Genomic DNA, 25059 nt, shown 5'->3' on the forward strand with positions numbered 1-25059 from the left:
TGAAATAAATAAAATATATAGAAATTTATATATGTTTATATATGTAATATATAAAAATATATTTATAATAAATAAATATATATGTGTATATATATATGTATATATATACACATATATATATAAAAGATCTGGTCCTTTCACACCTCTTTCTGACAAGGTCTGGAGCTTTCAGATTTGTTGGTCCTGCCAGGTGCCTCCACTGGAGGTGAAGCCTGGTTAGTTCTATTAGGCAACAGGTGAACTTCATGTACTCAGCAGCTGTGTTTTCCTCCTGACTGGAGGTCCACACACCTCTCCTCTCCAATTCTCCTGCCTGAGACTTTAAGCAGATGATGTTGCTTGACCTTGTGAAACCTAACAAACTTTTAAATCTGGACGCTTTTGTGAGCATTGTTTCTCAGAACCCCACAATTGCCATGATCTCTTAAAACTGGTGCAATTTTTTTGCCATCTTGTTGGTTCCCCTTACTAGCAAATTAATGCCTTTTTTTTTAAAGATTTTATTTATTTATTTGAGAGAGAATGAAAGAGAGAGAGAGAGCATATGAGAGAGGGGAGGGTCAGAGGGAGAGGCAGACTCCCTGCCGAGCAGGGAGCCCGATGCAGGACTCGATGCGGGACTCGATCCTGGGACTCCAGGATCATGACCTGAGCCGAAGGCAGTGGCTTAACCGACTGAGCCACCCAGGCGCCCCAAATTAATGCCTTTTGATTTGGGCTTAAAATTCTGTTTTTTCACAATCAAGATATTGAAGAATTCACCTTTAAAACCACATAGGCCCGGCATTTTTATCATTTATTTTAGCTGTGGTTCCTTTGATTTTTTTTTTTTTTGAGAGAGAGAGTGAGAGAGAGTGCACGAGAGGCGTTAGGGTCAGAGGGAGAAGCAGACTTTCCACTGAACAGGGAGTCCAACGCGGGACTCGATCCCGGGACTCCAGGATCATGACCTGAGCCGAAGGCAGTCGCTTAACCAACTGAGCCACCCAGGCGCCCAGAGGTTCCTTTTGATTTTTAAGGAATAATCATTTTTCTTCTTGTTTGTTGGCTTATTGAAGTGTTGGAGTAATGAAAGCTGACCCTCCCTGAGTGCGTCTTGGGTGTCCTTTATTTCAGAGTGTGACCCCATCTAATTGTGAGTCTCATTTTTTAGGTGAGAAAAACTGAGGCGTCCAGGTGTTCAAAATTTAGAGAACTCTTCAGTGCCTCAACAACAACAAATACACGTGAGGGGAAGAGCCCGGCCCAGGAAGCTGCAGTTTGGTGACCAGAACGGCCAGTGACAGTCTGGGGGAGCCCTGCCGGCTGAGGGCCAGATGGGAGGAAATCTGGGACCCGAAGCAGCGGGGGGAGGGGATGTTGCCAGGAGCCCACTCCCCACCCTCCTATTAGTGACCGGCCGTGCCTCTTCCTCACCCCTAAGGCCACCAGGTGGAGGCGGGTTCGGCGAGACCTCCTGCCAGTCAACCGCGAACTGATTCGGGACGCGTAAGACGTCGGGGTGGGGGGCGAACCACGTGATGCCGGGCGCTGCCCGCTGTGCGACCCCTGCGTGTCTCCTCCCGGCGCCCCCGCCCCGCCCCGCCGCACCCGGCGCTCTGCGGAGGGCGGCCGGCAGTTGTCCCGGCCGTTGGCGCAGTGCGGGCTTTCTGGAAGCCTCGAGGATTGCGCGGTCGGGATCGGGCGCGGGGGCCGAGCGCCGAGCGCGCCCCTGGCGGCGTCCTCTTGGGAGGGCGCGGAGGGTCGCGGGTGGTGCGCAGCGGGCGGGCCTGCGGGGCCCGGGGTCGGAGCTGGGCGCGCCGGGGACCCCCACGGAGGGCGGAGCCTGGCCCTGCCACGGGCTTTGCCAGCAGAGTGCCTTCCGAGTAGTGATTGGCGACGGGAAGACCCGGGAAGGGACGCGGCCGCGACGGCGCTTGTCTCCTCACGTTTGTCCTCCGGCGGCGAGCGACGCTCGGGGAAGATGCTCGAGGTGCTGGTGCTGAAGGTGAGCGAGCGCCCAGCCCTGGCCGCCCTCTCCCCGCGCAGGGTCCGCCCCGGCTGGTCACGTCCCGCGGGGCTTCGGACCCATGGGTGGGTTGCCAGATGGGATCCCGGATCCCCGATTGCAGATCCACAACACGAGATTTCAGTTCAGGTGTGCCCATGTATTATTTGGGACACAGTGAAAAGTTAACCAGTTGTTTGTCCGAAACTCATCATGAATTTACTAACTCTGCAACCTTAGGGGGCAGGTTGTAACCGTAACCCCTTCTCCCACGCCCACCCGTCCGGGGAGGTGCTGGCGGAGAGGCCCCTGGGCCCCCCGGTCCTTGGACATGGGGACCCTCACCTGGTCCCCTCGCCTGACAGCGGTCCTCTCCGGTGGGTCCCCACTAAGGGGCCCCTCGTGGCAACCACCCCTCCACACACGCCCGTCCCGGCTTCACGCGGGAAACCCTGCTCGCTCGCGCCCTGGGACTCTGGCGGCCCCCTCCCCACGTGTGCGCCCCGGGGCTCGGATCCTCAGTCCTCGGAGCGGCGTGAAGGCAGGTGGGGCCGCCGGCAGCTGCAGTTCCGTGTCTCAGGTAAGATGCAGGAGATTGAAGGCATGGCGTGTTCGCGAGGTTAGTTAGAGGGAGGAGTTTACAAACCAGAGCAAAGGGGGTGGGTTTCGGTCTCTGGGAAAAGGAAATACAAATCATTTTTTTTTTTTTTAATCATGCTTCTGTAGGCAGAGGAGAGGAACGTACCAAATGATGGGGTTTTAAAAAACCATCAATTTTTCCGCTCCTCTTTTAGGCTTACGTAATTTATATGAGCAGAGATTCACGGTCGTTTGAAGCAGCTGATTCTTAGAGGATTTGCTCCAAGACTTTTAGGCTTTTCAGATCCAGCTGGCAAGCCCCTCTCCATCACAGTCCTAAATAGGCATCTCCCATTTCTCCTTTAGAAAGACAGGGCTCTTCTAGGGTTGCGGATTCTGCCACGTGCAAATCCACCGGGGCAGAATTTTGGCAGGAGGAGTTGGATTCTCACTGCCTCAGACTTGGGAAGCAACCCCCGTCTGGGATCCTTTTCTTCACCCTGTCAGCTTTGGTCTGTCCACACTTCTGGTTCTTAACTGTTCACCCTCAGCAAATTTTCTATACAGTATAGGAGTGGTTCCCTAAGTGTGGTGCAGGTTACCAGTTGTAGAGCTCCAGGTTAATTTAGCTTTTACATGGATAATTTTTTCCCCCAAGTGCCCATCAGTAGATGAGTGGTGAAGCAAACTGTGGTCTGTACATATAATGGAATATTACTCAGCTTTAGAAGCAAAGAAAATTCTGATATATGCTGTAACATGGATGAACCATCACTTGTTAAGTGAAATAAGCCGGATACAAAAGGACAAGTATTGTATGATTTACTTCTGTGAGGGTCCTAGAGTACTTAGATTCATAGAGACAGAAAGTAGAAGGGTGTTTGCTCAGGGGCTGAAGGGAAGGGGGAGTGGGGGATTATTGTTTAAAGGGTGTAGAGTTTCAGTTTTGCAAGCTGAAAGGAGTTTTGGAAATGGATGGTGGTGATGGATGTGGTTAATGCCACTGAATATGGTTAAAATAGTAAGTTTTTGTGTATTTTACTACAATTAAAATTACTATTAAAATTATTTTTAAATTTTAATAGTTAATATTTGTTGTAATAGATTTTAGAAATAAAAACAGAACTAGCATTACAAGCCTGTTAAGATGAGTCTAATGAAGAAAAAGGTATCGATTAAAAATAATGTATTAAAAAAGTACCCCAGGGAACATGCTATTACGTCAGGGATGAGTCGGGCAGAGTGCAGTGAGACACAGTGGGACTGGCCTCTATGGGCTTGTTCCCCGAGAAGGGCTATAGGAGAGAAAGATTAGCCATAGCATCTTTGATAAGAAAGGTGATGGGCACCGGAAAAGCCCCAGGGCCATTGGTCTTAGAGTCAAGCTGTGTTCTAGCAGGACTGTTGACGTTTCTGGACAGCGAGGCGTGGAGCCTTCAAGTGGACAGCTTGTGCCAGGGAGGGGTGGCAGACACAGGTGATGTTCTGAAAGCTGCAGGCTGTGATGTCACTAATGGGGTAAAGCAGCTGTTCCTCTGGCTCACACACACAATTTCAGTACTGTCCATGGAATCCACAAACAGTATTTCAAGAGTGGTTTTCCTGCCCAGAGGAGGCCGTGTTGAGAATGAAGGTCCGAGGACCTCTCACGTCAGCATGACTCTGAGTGGGCCAGGTCTTCCTGTTTCGTTTGGAATTGTCACAGCGTTTTAAAATGAACATCTTAATTTTTACAATCGATGTTGGGGAGTTTAAGTTTGACTAAAATATCTGGAGTTATTATGGAAATACCAACATACACGAAGGGGAATTGAACAGAAATTAAAGATCAGACTTGGACACACTCATACTACCGAATGTGGAAAATGAGACACTCATGACATTATTGCTCAGGGAAGTAAAAAAGTAAAGGGGAATAACAATGTAGGAAATAACAAAGAAAAGATGGGTTAATCATTCCTGAGAAATAATAAAAAGCACACCTAATTCAATTAAATCCTAGTAATGATGCGAAATATTGTTATCTTGCCGGATAAATGATTCTGCTTTTATTTGAATAAAATTTAAGTATTCAGGTTTGAATGGTAGGGGTAAAGGAGAAGAAAGTGGACCAAAATTTTATTATTATTTTTTTAAGATTTTATTTATTTGACAGACAATGAGAGAGGGAACACAAGCAGGGGGAGCAGGAGCTGGAGAGGGAGAAGCAGGCTCCCCGCCGAGCAGGGAGCCCGATGCGGGGCTCGATCCCAGGACCCTGGGATCATGACATGAGCCGAAGGCAGGCGCCTAACGACTGAGCCACCCAGGCGCCCCGGACCAAAATTTTATATAGATGATATTTTTTCTAATGGAAATACAACAGACAATGTAGGGGGAAAATGTGTGAGGGTGATTACAATGTGGGCAGTATTGCTTTATAGCCTTGGCTGGAAGCATACAGTGTCAGAAGTGGGGTGCTTCCTATCCGAGTGCACCCACCCCCTCCCAGTAAAGCACACGTTCTAGCTGGTAAAACTGAATCTCGCCTACAGTTTACAGGGTTTTATTTGTTTATTTATTTATTTATTTTTTAACTGAATCTCGCCTACAGTTTACAGGTTTTAGAGGTAATTTAAAAAAAAAGAAATATTCTGGCAACTTCAAAGAATCTATGATGCCTTAAAAAAAAATTTTTTTTTAAGATTTTATTTATTTGACACAGAGAGAGACAGCCAGAGAAGGAACACAAGTAGGGGGAGCAGGCAGAGGGAGAAGCAGGCTCCTGGCCGAGCAGGGAGCCCGATGCGGGGCTCGATCCCAGGACCCTGGGATCATGAGCTGAGCCAAAGGCAGACGCTTAACGACTGAGCCACCCAGGCGCTCCTGCCTTAAAAAAATTTTTAAGCGTCTTTCCAACTTTATGTTCTGAAGTCTTTCAAATATAAAAACAAATTACAAAAACCATATTGAGAATAACCATATTCTCTACACCCTAGTTAACATTTTGTTGACCTGCATATTTCTTTATAAATAGTATTTATAAAATTATTTGCTTTTTTGCTGAACCATTTGAGAATGAGTTGAGAACTCTAACTCCTTACACATGTATTTCCTAAGAACCAGGACTTTCTCTTACATCATCGGGATGTAATTATCCTACTTGAGAAATTTAACATTGATCCAGTACCATAATACATAGTCTCTGTTCAAATTTTTCCATTTGTCCCAATAATGTCTTCTAAAACTTGTTTTCTCTGCTCCAGGATCCAATCAAAAATTGTACATTGCATTTAGTTGTCATGGCCTCTTAGTCTCCTTTAATTTAGGTCAGTTCCCAGGCTTTTTTTGTGTCTTTGATGTCATTGAAATTTTGAAGAACAAGGGCAGTTGCTTTGCAAAGTATCACTCATTTTGGATTTGTCTGTTTCTTCATGATTATGTTCAGGTAGGCATTTTTAGTAAAAATATTGCATGGGCAATATCACATCAGAGGACAAGAAGGTTTTAAAATCATTCCTGTGATTAAAAATAATTTAAAATCTTTTTATTAGGAAATATTCTGGACATACAAAGAAGTATAAAAAATATAATCATAAACACCTGGACATACACCACTTTGTCAAACCTTTTAACATTTTGCCATGTTTGCTTCACATCTTTTTTTAAGATTTTATTTAGTGTGTGTGTGTGCCCGCGAATGCAAGTGGGGGAAGGGGAAGAAGTAGAGAATATTGAGCAGACTCCCCGCTGAGCGCAGAGCCCAGAGCGGGGCTCGATCTCACAACCCTGTGATCATGACCTGAGCCAAAACCAAGAGTCAAACGCTTAAGTGTCTGAGCCACCCAGGCGCCCCTCTTTTTTTTAACCCATAAACTATTTTTTAAATTGAGGTATGATTTATATATGGTAAACTGATCATTTTTCATGTAGAATTCTGTGCCATTTTGAAAAATGCATACAGTCCTATAACCACCACAATCAGAGTAGAGAGCAGTCTGTCACCCCTCCATTACCTTATACTCCTTTGTAGTCCTTTCTTTGCCCCTCTCCAAATCCCCTGCAACCACTGATCTTTATCTTCCCTGTTAGCTTTGCCTTTTCCAGGATGTCGTAAAAATGGAAATGGAAATGTGCGCACGGAGTCTCTGCATCTGGCTTCCCTGACTTAGTGTATGCATTTGAGACCTGCCCGCCTGGGGTTGTTGCGTGAATCACGATGTCTTCCTTTTTACTGCTGAGTCATTGTCCATTGTATGAATATGCAGATTTGTTTGTACTGTCACCAGCTGGAGGCCCTTTGAGTTGTTTCCAGTTTGGGGAGATTATAAATAAAGCTGCTGTAACCTTTGCAGACAGGTTTTTGTGTGAACACAAGTTCCATTTCATGGATAAATAGGCTTGGATTATCTGTCTAACTTCATGAGAAGATCTTCCACAGTGAGGATACCATTATGGGTTCCCATCAGCAATGTGTAAGAGTTCTAGCTGCAGGGCGCCTATAATCGGGGTTCTTGACCTTGGGATTGTGAATTTGAGCCCTATGTTGGGTGTAGAAATTACTTAAAAATAAAATCTTAAAAAAAAAAAGTCGAGTTGCTCTGCATCCTCACCAGCACGTGATGTGGTCAGTTTTTTTAGATTTCAGCCATTCTGGTAATGTTTAGTTTAGTGTGTAGTAGTATCTTGTGGTTTTAATATGCATTTTCTAATGATGAATGTATGTTAATTATCTTTCTGTGTGCTTGTTTGCCATCCTTCCACTCTTTTGGTCAAATGTTTGTTTGGATCTGTCCATTTCTCTAGTTGGTTATTCTGTTACTGAGTTTTTACACTTTATATATTGTGGATGAAGTTCTTTGTTGGATGTGATTGCAAATATTTTCTCCCAGTTTATGACTTTTCTTTCTCTTAATGTCTTTCAATGAGCAGAAGTTCTTAATTTGGATTAAGTCCAGTTTATCAATTTTTGCTTGTACAAATTATACTTTTGGTGTTATATCTAAAATCTTTGCCTAACCCACAGTCACAAAGATTTCCCCCATGTATTTTTAGAAATTTTATAGTTTTATATTTTACATTTAGATATAGGACCCATTGGAGTGAATTTTTGTATCTGGAATGAAGGATGGATCAAAGTTAACTTTTGTGCATACAGATAACTAATTGTTCTAGTATCATTTGTTAAAAACTACCCTTTCTCCACCCAATTGCTTTTGTGCCTTTATTGAGACTCAATTGACCACATATGTGTGGGTCTGTTTCTGTTCTATTGGTTTTTGTCTGTGCTTTCTCCAGTAGCACAATTCTAATTACTGTAGCTTTTTAGTAAGTCTCGAAATCAGGTGGTATGAGTCTTCCAACTGTGTTGTTCTTTTCCAGAATTATTTGGGCCATTCTAGTTCCTTTGCCTTTCCAATAAGAATTTCATAGTTCATTGATTTCTCAGTTCCTACTGGAACTGAGTTATATTTATAGATCATTGTGGGAAAAATCAACATCTTAATCCAGGAACACAGTATACTGGCATTAAAGGCCTTCCTTGATCTATTTGATCAGTTTGTGTACCTTTCAACACACACATTTTGCATGTATTTTGTTAGGTTCATTCCTGAGTAATCCTGTTTTTTGGCACTGTTGAAAATAGTGCTGTTTTTTTAATTTAAATTTCCAGTTTTCATTGCTGGACTATAGACGTACAATTGAATGTACTATATGCCTTTGTACCCTGGAACCTTATTAGAGCCACTTACTAGTTCTAATATATTTTTTTGTAGGTTCCTTAGGATTTTCTATGGAGATACTGTTTGTAAATAGAGACAATTTTCTTTCTTCATTTCCAGTCTTGCTGACAACCTTCTTCTTACTTTGTTATACTGACTAGGGCCTCCAGTACGATGTTGAATAGGAGTAGTAAGCACGCCACTAGTAACATTTTTTTTTTTTGTACGTTTTACTTTTTAGTTCAGGAATTAGCTTTTCCAGTTTTTTTTTTTTTTTAGAGTTTCCATTTCTTAAGTGAGACTCTCCTCCTTAGTAAACACACAAACTCACTACAACCATCTTGTCCTTAAGTTGTTCAGCATATTTCTCACAGCTGCTTTGACATCCTTGCCTGTTCATGTCAACTTCTGGGCGGTCTTGGGTCACTTCTACTGACTGCTTTTGTCCTTGGCCACACATCAGATTTTCATCTCTGCACGGCTAGTAACTGCTACACGGGATATTGCAGCTGCGGTAAAGAGTGTTGACCTACGCTTCAGTCACTCGCTGCATGCACCGTCTGGGAGGCTTGGTTTATCCTCTTCAAGCCCCTGTTTGCTTTTGCTAGAGCACATTGTGTTTGTCCAGGAGTGAGGTCTGGAGTTCGCAGGCGTGGCACGTCAGGGGTTTCCCTGGAGAGCCTGTGGTGCCTACTGAGCCTAGTGAATTTGGCCAGACTCCCACTGCTGACTGTTTCCCAGTGATGGGTGCCAAGGACAAACAAAGGCAGACATTCGCTAGAGCATTAGCTGCCCAGGAGTAGGGGCAGGAGCTGCGGAAGGGCAGAGGGGGCCGAGCATTTTGAGGAAAGACCAAGGAAGAGGAGGGGAGGGGCTCCAGGTATATGAGGGCCACTAAGGACTGGTCGGTGCCTGCCGGCTGAGGAAGGAGGTTCCAGGTGGCAGTCTCGGCTTTCAGGCCCTCGAGACATACTCCTGAGCAGCGGGAGAAACAGACACATCTCAAAGGGACGGAGAGGATTGGCGCCTGTCAGCCCTTTTGAGGAAATGCTCACAGAAAGGGTGGTCAAGGGTCTCTGTCCGTAGACGGTGGGTTTCCCTGGCAGCCTTGAGCTTCCCCAGGCAGGCATTTGAGAGGGGCGAGGGCCATCCTTGGGACGGGGCCTCTTGGTGCAGAGGTTTGGGGAGGTGACATGCCACGAGTTTGCCATTCTGTCGAGCAGCAGCTAAAACCGGTGTTTCTGTCCGCCTTCTCGTGGTTGCTTTCCTCTGGACGGCCGGGCCCTCACTGCGCTGTGCAGGCTAGCCAAGGACCTGGCTCTCCCCATGGCGGCTCTTTCACAATTTCTCCCCTCAGCGTCCCTTTTCTGGTTCCTGAGGCCACAAACATTGCGGCTTTCTGCCTGAGTTGCAGCCAGTCGTCCTGGGCTGGAAAAGCTGTACGGAAACGTGGATCTCACCCAAGACCCATCCTCCTTGCAAAGCATCCGGTCCCTGCGGTTTCTCTTCTCTTCACTGCCTTCATATTTGTTATTTTGTATTTTTTCCTGGGCTGATCATTGTTACTTGCAGGTGGATTAGTCCATGTAAACAACTCTGCCATGATCTGGAACCAGAATGGCCCATTGTTCTTTCTTTTCCCTCCCAACTATTTATTTTAAAAATATTCAAATATTTAGAAAAATAGAGTACTAATGTGAACACCCGTTCCCCTGCCACCTGGTACCTCGGATCCGAAGTCTTGGGATGTCATTGCTTTTAGGCCTTTTCAGTAGGCAGAGTTAGGAGTTCCTACTGATATTTTTAACTCAAATTTAACTTTTTAGGTTACATCTAATCTCTCTAATGACACTGATCTATATCAAGATACATTCAGAGGAGTCTGACTTTCATCCCTCTCCCTTCTATTTCTGGCTTTCTATAGGTAATAACTTAATACTTGTTTTGGTTTATCTGCCATTTCTTTTTTTTAAATATGAACAGAATATACATATATTCATATTTCCTTCTCTTTTTTACAAAAGACATAGCATATTGCAAACATGGGACTTTGCTTTTGTATTTTATTATGCATATTTTTAAAATACAGGAGATGGGGCGCCTGGGTGGCTCGGTCGTTGAGTGTCTGCCTTCGGCTCAGGTCATGATCCCGGGGTCCTGGGATCGAGTCCCGCATTGGGCTCCCTGCTCGGTGGGGAGTCTGCTTCTCCCACTCCCTCTGCCCCTCCCCCTGCTTGTGCTCTCTCTCTCTCACACTATCTCAAATTAATAAAGAAAATCTTTTAAAAAAAATAAAGATTAAAATAGAGGAGATGGAGGGCATTGATCTCTGTCTGCTTTTTGAGTCACAGCACATAATTAAAAATTACTGATGTTATTGGTTATATTTTTTAAAATTTTTAACATGTTTTAGAGTTTTATCTTTGCATCTTTTTTTTTTAAGATTTTATTTATTTATTTATTTATTTGACAGAGACAGCGAGAGCAGGAACACAACAAGCAGGGGGAGTGGGAGAGGGAGAAGCAGGCTCCCCGCCGATCAGGGAGCCCGATGCGGGGCTCCATCCCAGGACCCCGGGATCATGACCTGAGCCAAAGGCAGCCGCTTAACGACTGAGCCACCCAGGCACCCTATCTTTGCATCTTTTATCTTTTATCCAGCTTAATTGAGATATAATTGGTATCTAACATCGTATAAGTTTAAGGTGTAAAATGTGATGATTTGATCTACATTGACAGACTTTTATCTTTTACCTTTGGTCTGATTTTTTTTTAAGACAGGTACTCCTCTAGAATTTGTTAGATCACTTATATTAGTAACAGGTATCATGCCTCTAAGGTTTATTATTTTATGATTCTGCTTTTTAAACCATGCATTGTTTTGTTTTTAAAAAATTTTTACAGATTGAAGATCCAGGATGCTTCTGGGTTATTATAAAAGGATGTAGTCCGTTTTTAGATCATGAAGTTGATTACCAAAAACTAAATAGTGCCATGAATGACTTCTATAATAGCATGCGTCAAGATATAGAAATAAAACCGTTAATGTTGGAAGAAGGGCAGGTATGTATCTAAGTGTGCTCTAAGCACTGTGTCTGGAAATACTACTTAAAATGTACGCATTTTGGCAATAAAAGCTTTTAGAGTATTTTAATTGCACATAATTGCTTTGTGTTAGGTTCTTTTGGCTGCACGAGATTTGGGCTGGTTTTGGAAAGCAAAGGTGGTAGAAGATTCATGTGGGGCAGCAGCAGATGGAATGTCGTTCAAATTCAGGCATCAGGCCATCTTCCTGGGGATGGGAACCAAGGGCTATTCTAGATGTATTCTAGATCTGTCACAGGTGTGGGGGCCTCAGCCGAGGGGGCAGGGGGCGTCCCTTTTGCTGCCCGTGACTTTGGCCAACTCCTGTTTGTTTATTTTCCTTGCCTCACATCACGGCCCCTTCTTCCTTTATTGCCACCTTGGCTCCCGGGCCCATTGTCTGATTCTCTCTGCAGGTCAGTCACTTTTCAGAAGAGTTTGAATTTTTCTACTGGGAAAGGTTTATAAACTATGAGAAACATTAGAAATAACTTGACTTCCTTCCCCCTTTCAAAAAAAACCTTCATTAATAACATTTATTATTTTTTTCCATACCATTGACTTGTTGAAGACAGGAGACCCATTCAGCTGTCCCTTTAAAATATTCCACATTTTGGAGAGCCTGAGTGCCTCCTTGTGGTGGTGCTGAACTTTCTGTCCCCTCTATTTTATGTGGACTGGTAGTTAAAGCTTTGATTAGATTTAAGGTCACCTTTTTACCCCCTCAGAGTGATTGGACTCTGAGCTTCACCTTGCATTGGATTGGGAGGTAATATCACTGTTGGCAAAGCCCAGCAGATTCAGAGGGTGACACCTGAGTCCTCCCTCAAGGTGGTGCCCGTCAGCTTTTCCTGCAGGGGAGGCACCTTCCCATGACCAGCACGGCCCAAAGCAGCCCTTCTGTTTAAGCTTCCAGAATGGTCGCTTTCACATTCCTTCTGTGTTCTTGAGCTGGAATTCATCTGCAGGGAACTTTCCTTCCTCTATTAAGATGATTAGGCTACCCTTATATCCTGCAGTTCATGCTGGAAAGGTAGACGCGTTGCTTGATTCTTTCCCCTACCAGCGTTCGTGCCCAGCTGTGTACACAGGCGTCCAGAGGTCTCTGCTGTTTTTCTCTCCTCCTTTTCATTTTTAAAGCACTGTATTGAACTCATGGCTTTTAATATAGTCCATCAGCTGTAATCATTGTTCTTGGTGCTTAAATTGCCCTACGTTGGCTTGGTGGAAGCCCTGTAAGCCACCAGTTCAAAACCAGTGTGGCCTCATGAACGATTACCTGTTTACACCATTCCTACAAGTTGCTTTGACTTCAGCGTTAAACAGAAATACCCTCCATCTTTTGGCAAGATTTCTCTCCAGTTATTTGACTTTGGAGTTATGGGAGGCTCCCAAGAGCCCGTCCCTTGCCAAGTGGCTGCTCCGTGGCGTCCAGCTTCAGTTCCTGAGCGTGGTCGTCTCCCTTCGGCTCACCCCTTCCCCGTCAGGCGTGGTGCTCTCCCCTCGGGGCCTGCGGTCGGTATGTGGTTTGCCGGTCTGGGTCGCAGTCCCGTGGGACTGTCGGGACACCAGGCAGCTGTCACTCCTGCCGGGCAGTTTCCTTAAGATGGGGCTGCATTTTCCTTATTTTACTTTCAAAAGCCTGTCCTTAGTGAAGGAGTCAGCATGACTGGAGTAAGAAAAGCCTGAAGTAGGACCGGTGCCCTGTGCTCAGTTTACCACCCAGCAGGGGTCAGCGTGGGCAGCCTCAGCCTTCTCCCCCGCCTTTCCTCTTCCGGCAGGTGGCATGTGGGCTGAGATGGTTTGGGGGTGCCTTTTCGTTCTCTCCTGTGACTGGGGGTTTTAATGCCGAGGTTTTTATTTTATAGGTCTGTGTGGTGTATTGTCAGGAACTGAAGTGCTGGTGCAGGGCTGTTATTAAGTCCATTGTGTCTTCGGCAGACCATTACCTGGCAGAATGTTTCCTTGTGGATTTTGCCAAGTACATCCCAGTGAAATCTAAAAAGTACGTATGTATTTATTTCACCTCGTGCTCTTTAGGAAGACGGATATCGGTTCTAAAGGAGAGGGTCCGTTTTCACAGTGAGAGGATAGAGGTCAGAGAACTAGAACAGAGAACTAAGTACAGAATGTTCTTAGCTTCCCGTGGGGACGACTTGCAGATTCCAGTTCTATACGCAGTTATTGTAGGGGCTGGTGGTCCCAGTGAGGACCCGGGGCAGCTGGGCCCTCCTTCCACCTTCCTTCCAAGGGGCAGTTGCTCACCCGGCCTGCCACTCTCAGCGTGTTCCTGTGATGGGTCCTTCCAGAGGCTGGGCTGCAGGAAAGACTCTACCTGGAAGCAGAAGGTCATCTGGTCCCCACAGGACGGGTGTGTGCTGGGACAGCCTCAGGTAGCCGGGAGCAGAGCACCTGTTCACGTACTCTGGGTCTTTTTCCTTAGCAGAGTGAGGGTGGGACCCACAGTGACTTAAGGTGGGGAGACGGTTCGGAAGCAGCCCTCATTGGCTCCAGGACCACCCATTAACTGCTCATTAGAAAACACTAGCAACACGTCAGCCTTTGTGTTTGTGGTAATTTTTCAGTTTCCTGTCCCAGAGTAAGAGGATATCAGTTTAATAATTAACGTGAGGACTCTTCTTCCATAAGAGTATTCTTGCGATAAGAGTAAAGCATTTCATGGCAGAAGGTCTTCTCAGACATTGGAAATTCGTAGATACTTAAGAAAAAAAGTAGATGCCTGGGGTGCCTGGGTGGCTCAGTCGTTAAGTGTCTGCCTTCGGCTCGGGTCATGGTTCCAGGGTCCGGGGATCGAGCCCCGCATCGGGCTCCCTGCTGGGGGGGAAGGGGGGAAGCCTGCTTCTTTCTCTCCCACTCCGCCTGCTTGTGTTCCCTCTCTCGCTGTGTCTCTTTCTGTCAAATAAATAAAATCTTCAAAAAAAAAAAAAAAAGTAGATGCCTTTCTAGCCTGTGATTCAGCACCTTTATAACCAGAATTGTTATCAAAGTAAATGTTATATTTAATTGTTTGGAAAGATTTTTAGTATTTGGAGTTTTGGGCAAGAGAAGCCCGTGATTAAATATTGTGCAGGGAGGCTTTGAGGGGCACCTTTTTCTGAACTGTGGAGACGAGGTGGTGAGGCTGCCCATACAGGGCATCCAGAACTCCTGTCCAGGAATGGTATGCACAGGCGGTCTCTCGTTGGCCTGAAGAATGGAAATAAAAGTGCTGAGCAACAGATTTATCAAATCTCAGCCCCTCTTTTTGTGCAGAATTGATAAATACTAACTATAAAAACATCTGCTCAAAATCACAAACATCTGCTCATTTACTGAAACTGTAATTCGGGTTGAGTATTAAAATTAGAAATTCAAAAATCTTAAGTAGAACTGACTTCACAGGATTGTTCATTTCCTAATGTTTCTTAGTCTGAGGAGCCTTGTTAGACGTGAATTTTCTAATACTCCCCGCCCCCACACCATGAAGTTTTAATGCCAAAGATACTCTGAATATCCATGCATGCACTCATATATTTTATGCTTTTATACATAAGAAGAGTAAGATTCTTCTCCCTCCTCTGCACTTGGGCAGAGGTCGGCCCACTCTCCCTGCTGCTGGTGGCTGTATTAGAAACAGAAAGAATTGGTTTGGGTGTGTTTTAGGTATGTCAATTTTGGGGGCATACTTTAAAGAAATCTGTTGTATATAAGTTTTCTTTGTAATGGAACTGTTTCTGTTTCACTGTGAAGCATCCGAGTTGCAGTAGAAACTTTTATGCAGCTTCCCTACCGAGCGAAAAAATTCAGGCTGTACTGCACGAAGCCTGTTACGTTACATATTGACTTCTGTGAAGACAGCGCTGAGATTGTGTAAGTACCGCTGGCGATGGACGCTGAAGCGTGAGTAAAAGTCTGAAATCGAGTGTAGGAGGTTTATGTGGAGTCTGTTCCCCTTGAGAAGCACTAAGTGGCCTCTCTTCTTCAGGACACATCTGAGTCGGTGTGTGTCGCACCTGGCCCTGAGCGGAGCTCCCGGGGCCAGCCCCCCTTCCAGACGCTGCAGTTGAGGGGGGGTGCTGAGCTCTGCGCTCTGCAACTTCTTTTAATTTGCAAAAAGTAATAAACTGTAAAGAGAAAGGATGAAATACAGGGTCATGGAGCATTAAAAAAAAAAAGTCCATTGCATTTTTTTCTGGTCCCTAAACCGTGCCCCCCCCCCCCCCACAGCCTCTGGGACCTGTTCAGGCTCTGAACTTGCAGACCTCAGTCAGTACTTTATACATGTTCGTTTGTGTGGAGCCTTTCATGAAAATTAGAACCTACTGCCTTATTTGTAGATTTAAGCCAGGAGTGTGCTGAAGCTCTTCGCAGGTACATGTACGACCTTCCACTGTTGGACTTTTCTGGGGTGAATGTAACTGGCTACTTGCTGTATGTGACTGTCCATCTCTTGAGAGCCAGCTAGATTGTTTGCAGGCCACTGTGCACTGCACATTCCCGTAAGAATACGGATAAATCCAAGTAAAACACGGTGTGGAGATGTGGACGTGCATACTCATATGCACGTATCACCCCCGCCCCTGTCTTTGCCCCGTTTTCCTAGCCTGGGCCACACTGCCAGTGTTTGTGCAGGACTCACCAGGGTCCCCACACGGGGCACTGCTGTGGCAGGGGTATGGCTGTGCTCCCCACTGTCTGGACTGAGGGCTACCTGAGGTCCTGGGGCAGCCCTCCCCTTCCTCCCTCCTGGTACCCCCAGCCCGAGGACTGTGGTGTTATGGGAAGAAACACTGTGGGCACAGCACAGTTCTGGCTCAACTTGCCTGTCGTGGTGGTGGTGCATTTTGTTCCCTGAACTTGGAAGGCGCCCCTCTTGTGGATGCTTTCGCGGGATCTACGGAGACCTTCCATTCCCACTCCCTGCGCCCCCCCCAGCACCTGTCGTTCCCTGGAGATGGCCAGCCCGCCGTCCTGTGGCCGGCCTCAGAAGCGTCAGTAATGGATGCTGAGTCTGCTCGTCCCTGTGGCCCCCCCCCACGCCACGGCCGCCTCAGAGACTCTGGGAAAGTGGGTCCCCCACACAGCAGCAACCCCTGCCTCTTCCCTGCCCCTCTTCCAGAGCAGCCAGCCACTCACCCCCCCAGGGCTGACTCTGCTGCCAGTCTGTCCACACCCAGCTCTCCCCCAGAGTCCCCCTCATCCTCGCCCCCTCTGTGTGACCACCTTCCCCAGTCATCGGCACACCCTCCGCGCAGACACACATCCCTTTGTGTGGGCAGTTCATGTAGAATGTCTCGGTATGTGTGTTACAGTGTGTATAGATTTTGTCGAACGGCCCTCCAGAAGGACTGGCGATGTGTACTCGCTTCACTGGGGCACACAGAGTGTTGCTTTTCCACACAACGTTGACTATCATTAAGCCTTTTCATTTTTGCTTGTTTGCTGTGTGAACATGGTATTTTGTTTCAATTTGTATTTTTCTAACTTGTAAAGTTGGGTGTCTCTTCATGTGGTTATTTGTGTGTGTGCGAGAGAGAGACAGACACACGGACTGAACGAGTGGTTTACCCGTGAATAGCCTAGACTGATTTTTCTCTTGGGCCATTTTCATATTAGAAATCTGTATTTCATTTTTTTTAAACTTGGTAATTTTTGTGTGTGTAGCAAGGAATTTAGAACTGCTGTCTTAATTTTTTTTTACTTCCTTTTGGGAACCCTTTGTGATTTTCTTGAAGTAATGTGCTAAATATCTTTTTTAGTAAAATAAAATAATACCTTTGCCTAGGCGTGGGACTAAGTGCTTTATGTATATTACCTTATTTGATCCTTAAAGCAGCCCTTGGAGGATGACGGTGGCATCAAACCATCCTTGATTTGGGAAATCAAACCAGCAGAGAAACATAAAACATAGTACTCTACCCTTTCTTAGTTATTTCTCTTCCTTGCTTCAAAATCCTGGTTTCTCTTCATCTTCCACTGCCCACAGCTCTTCTTAAAATCTCCTTTCCAGAGCACAGGAAAGGGCAAGATGGTAGAACGTGGGAGACAGAGGACAGTTGCAGCAGGGTGGGGGTACCGTGAGCGACTGGCTGGTGGCCCTCCGCCCAGCCTCTCTTTCCCTGTGGTCTCACCAGGCCGTACGGAGCCCTCGCTCTGTGCCGGCCTGTGCTGAACACTGCGTGCGCAGCATCCCTGCCCGGGGGGCTTGTGTTGTGGCAGGGAAGACCGATAGGTCCCAGATCACGGGGGACGCTGGTGCTGGGACGGACGATGCCCTGGTGGCAGGCACGGGCTGCTCAGGAAGCCCCAGGGCGGGCCTGTTCTCAGTCTCTGCCCTGGGTGCCGGTGGCAGTGATGAGAGGAGCCTGTTGCAGGGTGCGGGTGGGATTGTCACCCCCAAAGCAGGGCCAGGCATCATACAGCCAACACGTAGTGTCAGAAACATTCAGCGTATGGCTTTGATGCTGGTGCCTTAGCCTCGGATTTTTCTTTGGTAAGGTTGCATCTGTTTACTGTTCCAGACCTGCCAAGAAGTGGGACAGTGCAGCTATTCAGTACTTCCAGAACATCCTAAAAGGTAAGGCAAGTGCATCATTACTGCAGCCTGCTTTGAACTGACGCCCAGGCTGGTTTATTTTTCTGTTGGCGAGGGGGTTTGGGATGTGCGCCTTCAGCTGTTTACCCCTCCTCACAGGGGTTCATCTGTTACTTGGGACTCCTTCCGCCCCATGTCACAGCGACTCTACACCCCTGAAAGTTTGGGGGTGGATGTGGACGTTAGTAATTTAGAGTTGAAATGAGAAAGGGGCTCTTTGGGTGAGGGGCCCTCCGTTTGCACGGGAGCTTCGCTCTGCAGAAATAAACGTACGCGCACTTCACAGAGCAACAGGTGATGGAAAGTTGAACTTTTCTCGTGCACATTCATTGTGTCGTCGTCGTCATTGCCGATTTCAGATGTGCAGCCCGTCTCAGAGCAGCTGTACGGTGTGCTCTCTTTATCTTCTATTGTTGGCAGTAAAGTGCAGCCTCATGGGCCGTCTGTCCTGACCCCTGGCCGGCAGGAGCCAAGTGCCTGTGCCCGCCGCCTGGGGCTGCTCTGAGAAGCGGGTGTGAAATGCCTGGGGTGCTAGGCCCTCTCCACTGGCCCGCTCTCCGGCTGGAGGAATAGCCACATGCTGGGCCCCAGGGGAACTGGGAGGCTGGGAGGGCCTCTGGCTTTGGAGTCTGGGCCCTTGTGAGCCCATGTCGGTGGGAGGGGGGCCTGCCGGGACATAGCGGTGTGGAGGAGGCAGAGTGCCTGGGACTGCATCCTGCTCTGCAGCTTCCCTGCGGCTTTCTCTGAGCCGGCCTCCTCCCCTGTACATGACCGCGACAGCTGTGAAGTGAAACTGTGCGACGGCCCCGTCGCCTGGAGCTGCTGTTTGGCTGCTTGGGTCTGAGCCGCTGAGAGCTCCGACTGATGGGGTGTTTGCAGGGGGCGATGGACTCAGGTGAAAGACTGAGTGGGAAGGGGATTTGGGAGTCGCTGGAAGGAAGAGGGCCAGGTCCGCTGGAGGAGGCGTTCGCAGGGGGCAGGAGCAGCGGCTGTGGGTGGGGATGGGGAGGGTATGCGCCTGACCCCAGGCCAGGAGAGCCTTGGCCTCCACTTGCCCACCCCCCACCCGCCCCCACCAGGAGGACGCGGTTTGGTATGGTGACTCTGGGTGATGCTTAGTATGGATTACTAGGTGAAATGTAATTGTTTCAATGTCAGCTGACTTATTTTTTTTCCTCTATGTTATTTAGCAACCACCCAGGTGGAAGCCAAGTTGTGTGCTGTGGAAGAAGATACTTTTGAGGTCTACCTTTATGCAACTATAAGAAATGAAAAAGTGAGTGAAAGAATTGTGTTTTAAAAATGTTTAATTCTTATTTGTTTTATTTGAACAAAACAGAGTAAACATCAAGGAAAAGAATGTCATTCACACAGCATGGAAATTTTTCGTTTTGTCTTTTGGTTTTTTTTTGGAGAGAGGGCTGGGGAGGGCTGAGGGAGAAAATCTCAGGCAGGCTCTGTGCTGAGTGCAGAGCCCAACACGGGGCTCCATCTCAAGACTCTGAGATCATGACGTGAAACCAAGAGTCGGACGCTTAATGGACTGTGCCACCCAGGCGCCCCAGGCCTTCTGCATTTTTAAGTGGAATTCTATAAAGGAGAACTGGCCCTTCTCCCCCATTTATCAATTGGTACAGTAATTTATCTTAGTGCTGATTCTTGGCTGTTTGTTTTACTCTAGGGGATAGAATGCATTACTGTCGTTATTTTCTTCAGTTTGTCCCAGATTTGGCCATTAGCTTCTTCACAGTGGCTTACGTGTCCTTTCAGTGTGCCCCCTCATGGCCGGAAACTTTCTATTTTTGGTACCAGGAGATGCTCTAGGTTAATTTTGTCATTCTCCAGCCCAGCCCTAGAATCAGCCACTTCTCAAAGAAGAGTGGTATTCGTATTCAGATAGCAAGACTGGGGCACGAGATGTGCTCCCTGCTGCTGGGGTGTCGCTGCTCGTAGGCCCTCTCCGCAGACAGTTAGGAAGTAGGTGTATATGCACTACTACACACACACACGGATTGATGCCTGGGTCTGTCTGTCTGGACGGGGCGCCTGGTGGCTCAGGGCCGTGAGATGGAGCCCCACGTCGGGCTGTGTGCTGGGCGTGTAGCCTGCCTAAGATTCTCTCTCTCCCTCTCTCTGCCCCTCCCCTGCTCACACATGCGCACACTCATCCCCCCCCCCCTCAAAAAAAGAGCTCTGGTACCTCTCATTCCAGTCCAGCTTCACAGGATTCTCTGTGGCCCTCCCCGTTCCGTGACACGTTTCCAACAGTGAGAAACCTGCTCTTGTTAGCTACGTTATAATTAATTCAATTAATCTTAATATTTACATAAAGTAATTCCAGAATTGCTAACCCACATTCCTGTGAAAAAGAAGTTTGTCTAAAGGCAAATAGCATGCAACCAAAACACTATATCCTGAAGTTACTTAGGTTAGTTCTTTTCTTCCCCTCCGTCTTCATTGTGTTGATGTTATTCATTTACAGTAAGGTTCATTTGTTAGTCTTTGTGGTGCATTTTGGATTCCTCCTCGTCTTTGTAAGTTTCACCGGTGACTTTTCATTGCTTATTTTAGTTTGGTAAAAATAACAAAATGCTGCTGTTGGACTGGTATGGTGAAACATCTTTAAACTTTTCTACTGACCTGCTTCTTCTTGCTTTTCAAGTAGGTCTCTTTCCCTCTGTGGCCCTACTTCACGGTGGGGGAGTGCAGAGGGTAAGCTTCTTAGCAGAGAGAACTTAGAGCAGATGCGTGAGGTCATCATTGCCAGAAAAAGAAAAACAGAGCCTGGCATCCTTTTCCAGCTCCCTGAGGAAGCACAAGGATATGCCAGGGTTTTCTCTTTTTGGCCTGGCTTCTTTCATGCAACAAAATTACTTTAGCATATATCCACATTGTCCCTTTTATTGTCAAATACTCTTCTGTTGTCCAGATATTATACAGTGGATTTACCTGTTCATGTCTTTTGGACATTTGAGTTGTGGCCAGTTTGGCGCTGTTACAGATAAAGCTGCTATGAAAATTCGTGTGCATTTCTTCCTGTGAACCTATACATTCATTTCTCTTGGGTGAGGACCTAGGAGTCAAATATCTGGATGGGATTGTAGGTAGTAAGAGACTGCCAAATGGTTTTCCAAAGCGGTTAACTATTGTACACTCCCATCAGCAATGGATGAGAGCCTCAGTTCCTTCATGTCCTCTTCAGTGCTTGGATGGCTACTTTGATGGATGCATAGAAGTATCTCATCGTGGCTTAACTTTGCATTTCCCTAATGACTTATGACGATGAGTGTCTCTTCATATGCTATTTGCAATCTGTGTATCTTCTTTGATGAAGTGTGCATTCAGATCTTTTGCCCATTTTTTGGATGCCTTTTTATTTTTTAAAGATTTTATTTATTTATTTGACAGACACAGTGAGAGAGGGAACACAAGCAGGGGGAGTGGGAGAGGGAGAAGCAGGCTTCCTGCTGAGCAGGGAGCCCCATGTGGGGCGCGGCTCGATCCCAGGACCCTGGGATCATGACCTGAGCTGAAGGCAAATACTTAACGACTGAGCCAGCCAGGCGCCCCTGGATAATTTTTTAAATTGAAGTATAGTTGATACACGATGTTTCAGGTGTACAGTACAGTGATTTGACGAGTCTGTACCTTATGCTGTGCTCACCACACAACACCATTACAATACCATTGACTCTATTCCTGATGAACCTTTTATTCCCAAGACTTACTCATTCCATACTGAAGGCCTGTATCTCCCTCTCCCCTTCACCCTTTTTGTGCACCCGCTCCCCTCGCCCCTCTGGCCTCCATCAGTTCTTAGTATTTATGGGTCTGTTTGTGCTATTTGTTTATTCATTTGTTTTTTATATTCCACCTGTAAGTAAAATCATATGGTGTTTGTCCTTCTGTCTTATTTCACCTAATATGATACTCTCTAGGTCCATTCATGTTGCAAATGGAAGAATCTCATCTTTTTATGGCTGAGTAATATTCCATTGTATTTTGCCCATTTTTTAATTGGTTTGTTTATCATCTTTTTATTGCATTTTGAGAGTTCTTTATATATTCTGGGTACATGTCCATCCGGATACCAGATTTAAAAATTTTCTCTCTGTGGATTGCCCTTCATCTCTCTTTTTTTTAAAGATTTTATTTATTTGAAGAGACACAGCAAGAGAGGGAACACAAACAGGGCGAATAGGAGATGGAGAAGCAGGCTCCTGCTGAGCAGGGAGCCTGATGTGGGGCTCGATCCCAGAACGCTGGAATCATGACCTGAGCTGAAGGCAGACGCTTAATGACTGAGCCTCCCAGGCACCCCTGCCCTTCGTCTCTTAACAATGCCTTTTGAAGAGTGGAAATTTTTAAATTTTGATACAGTCTAAAATTTAAATTTTTAAATTTTTATCAGTTTTTCTTTTTATGATTTGAGCTTTGTCTTTGTCATCCCCCCAGGTCTTTGCCCAGCAAAGTCATGTTAGCTCCCCAATGCTTCTGCTCAAGAAGATATTTCTTATATTTTGTACAGATTCTTAATGTTTTTCTTACCAGGAGGGTTGGTCAGAAGTATCTAGTCCTCTGTTACCAGAGCAGAAGTTAAGAGATCGGTTTCTATCAAATTACGTTCTATAAAATTTTTTCTGAAGATTGAAATTTGGGGTTAAGTTTGGGATATTTTCTGAACAGTCACTTGACTCTATTTGTCTTATTCATGGAATGTTGAAAATTGTACAGGTCTGTGTTAATGATGATCTGGTTGCGAAGAACTTCGCTCGTTACATATCACCCAAGAAGAATAAAAACATTGATTCTGTAGAGAAATCAAGATTGAGTATAAAGTCAGCATCCTTTTCCAGTAAACTCAATCCAGCGCTTACTCTTTGGCCCATGTTTTTGCAAGGAAAAGACCCACAAGGAATGGAAAGTGAGTGGATTCTCACCAATACATATTTCTTTTAAACTGTCCTATTTATATGAATCATATTGTACTGATGTAAGTTGTACAAACTTTTCCCCATATGGAGGCAGAGACTTGGACTATTAAAATATTAAAATCTAATATTTTAATTTTAATCCTGGTGAGTTTGTGACAGGTTTTGAAGTCCTGAGTTACTGTAGTTTGTTTTTATGAGACCAGAAAAAAAAACGGTTCTCAATTTCTTACTAACATGGAGTTACATTTTCAGAAGTCCGTAAGTTTATAATTTAAAGATGTTACCAAAACAAGGCCAAATGTTTACCACTTTAGACCCATTTAAGAAGAGCTGTTTATTAGTAGGGAAATACGAGAGGAGACCGTCGTGGACAGTGGAAACAATTTTTTGAGTGTTTCTCTCTCAATTCAGTTTTCCTTAATCGTTCACACTCCTTTCCTGCCCCGAGTTAGGGCTCCTGTGACCTCCCAGCAAAAAAGTAGTATGCCACTGAGTTTTGCATTTGTCATTTGGGTTTTATTTCATGCTGTAATCCTGAATTGTGTTCTTTCTGTCAGATTCACATGGTTTAACTTTTCTGGCTCAGTCCCTCCAGCATCCGGGGCCCAAGGGTGTTGTTGGTGACCTTGGGCCAACTGCTATATATCTGGGTAAGTTCACTTGCCTTATTTCATAGGCAGCTTAAAAGAACACTCTCAACGGTCTAAAGATTGTAAGGATTGTTTAGAAGGGCTGTGGTAATTCTCTCAATCTCATGGAACCAGTTTACGATGCAGATGCTGACAGAGATAATTTGGCCTTGCAGTTCTTAACTTAGAGGACTTTTTTAAAAAAGATTAATGTATGTATTAGAGAGCGAGCATGAGCCGGCCAAGGCAGGGGACAGACAGACAGAATCCCAAGCAGACTCCCTGCTGAGCACAGAGTGCTGTGCACCACCCTGAGATCATGACCTGAGCTGAAATCATGAGTTGGATGCTTAACCGACTGAGCCCCCCCCCCCCGGGCGCCCCCTTACTTAGAGGTTTTACTGTAGCAGGCATTTGTTTACGTGTAGAGCTGATTTATTTCAGCCCAGCCATACACCGGTGATTATTATTTGTTCTCAGAGTGTATGTATGCATTTGTGAGTGATTTTCATTTTAAACAGTGGAGCACATAAAAGAAAGAGGCATTTAGGAGGGTAGAAATACCCAGTCTTTAACTCTGTATCTCCAAGGAACATAACCGGTGGGAATTGTTGGACCAGAGTGGAACCTGCCAGCCCCTTTGATTCTTGGTCACCCTCTGTGGTAATTCCTGCACCACTCCCCTCTTCGTCCCGCGCGTGTGCACCGAGTATTTCATGCACGTACGTTGTAAACCTCAACTGAGTTAAAGCTTTTGCCAACGAAGTCACCCCTACAGTTAGCATTCTTTTTATTTACTTTGATAATGTTGTTTATCGTAGAATACAGATACTCAAAGTTTTAAAAACCTGTCATCTTTAATAGCTACTTACTAAAATATGAGAGTCTTGTTTTCCAGTTCTAAGGGTTGTGTATAACATTTTTATCTCACAGAAATTGGATTCTATACATACCCCTATGTAGTGTTTTTCAGTTAACATACGGATGAACTTCTTTCTAGGTCAAATATGTCCAGGATCACTTGAGTTTTAAGGACATGAGTTCTGACGTGAGACAGATGGGATGTTGGTGTCCTTCCTCCTGTGTGACTTGGGGGGCAGGCACCGTTCCCATTGCAGTGACTTGATTAAACAGGCCATCCACACACACAGTTGACATGGCCCGTGGCTGACATGGCACATACGGCCCCCACCCTCTGTTCTGATGTGCCTCCTGCAGGGGTCTCAGCTGAGAGTTCCTGCTGAAACATGCCCCTGTTGCTGATGGCAGAAAGACACATGGAAATAGAAATATGGGCCCGCTTTTACTGGAGCATGAAAAATGCCAAGCATTTTATGTTGTGTTTAATCAGTGCCCAGCTTTCCATCACGTGAATATGTCATCATTTTTGCTTTTTTTTTTTTTTTTTTTAAGTAGCCCCAGGTTTCTGGACAGTAACCATTTCCCACTTCTCCTTACTGTGGTCAGTGTCAGGATGCACTGTGTATGTCTTTTTTTTTTTTTTTAAGATTTATTTATTTGATAGAGGCACAGTGAGAGAGGGGACACA

General features: G+C 45.8%; 1 protein-coding gene across 10 annotated transcripts in view; it reads left to right on the forward strand.

Moving 5' to 3' along the window:
* Positions 1-1854: 1854 nt before the first annotated feature.
* The window catches only part of TDRD12 (tudor domain containing 12), a 66407-nt gene continuing 43202 nt past the window's right edge, over positions 1855-25059 (forward strand). For 8 of the 10 annotated variants that reach the window (XR_003524077.2, XM_027617819.2, XM_027617822.2 and 5 more), the window contains exons 1-8: positions 1855-1987; positions 11173-11331; positions 13221-13357; positions 15103-15222; positions 17874-17929; positions 19138-19223; positions 22682-22871; positions 23439-23531. Coding sequence is in view for 9 of the 10 variants with exons in the window: in XM_027617819.2 (XP_027473620.1) it covers positions 1964-1987; positions 11173-11331; positions 13221-13357; positions 15103-15222; positions 17874-17929; positions 19138-19223; positions 22682-22871; positions 23439-23531 (865 nt within the window). In the remaining variant the exon portion in view is untranslated. Of the gene's footprint in view, positions 1988-10080; positions 10193-11172; positions 11332-13220; positions 13358-13603; positions 13746-15102; positions 15223-17873; positions 17930-19137; positions 19224-22681; positions 22872-23438; positions 23532-25059 lie in introns of those variants that run through there. The other 2 variants (XM_027617821.2, XM_027617823.2) reach the window with 2 other exon arrangements.

This window comes from Zalophus californianus, chromosome 17, assembly GCF_009762305.2.
Source record: "Zalophus californianus isolate mZalCal1 chromosome 17, mZalCal1.pri.v2, whole genome shotgun sequence".
Lineage (NCBI taxonomy): Eukaryota > Metazoa > Chordata > Mammalia > Carnivora > Otariidae > Zalophus > Zalophus californianus.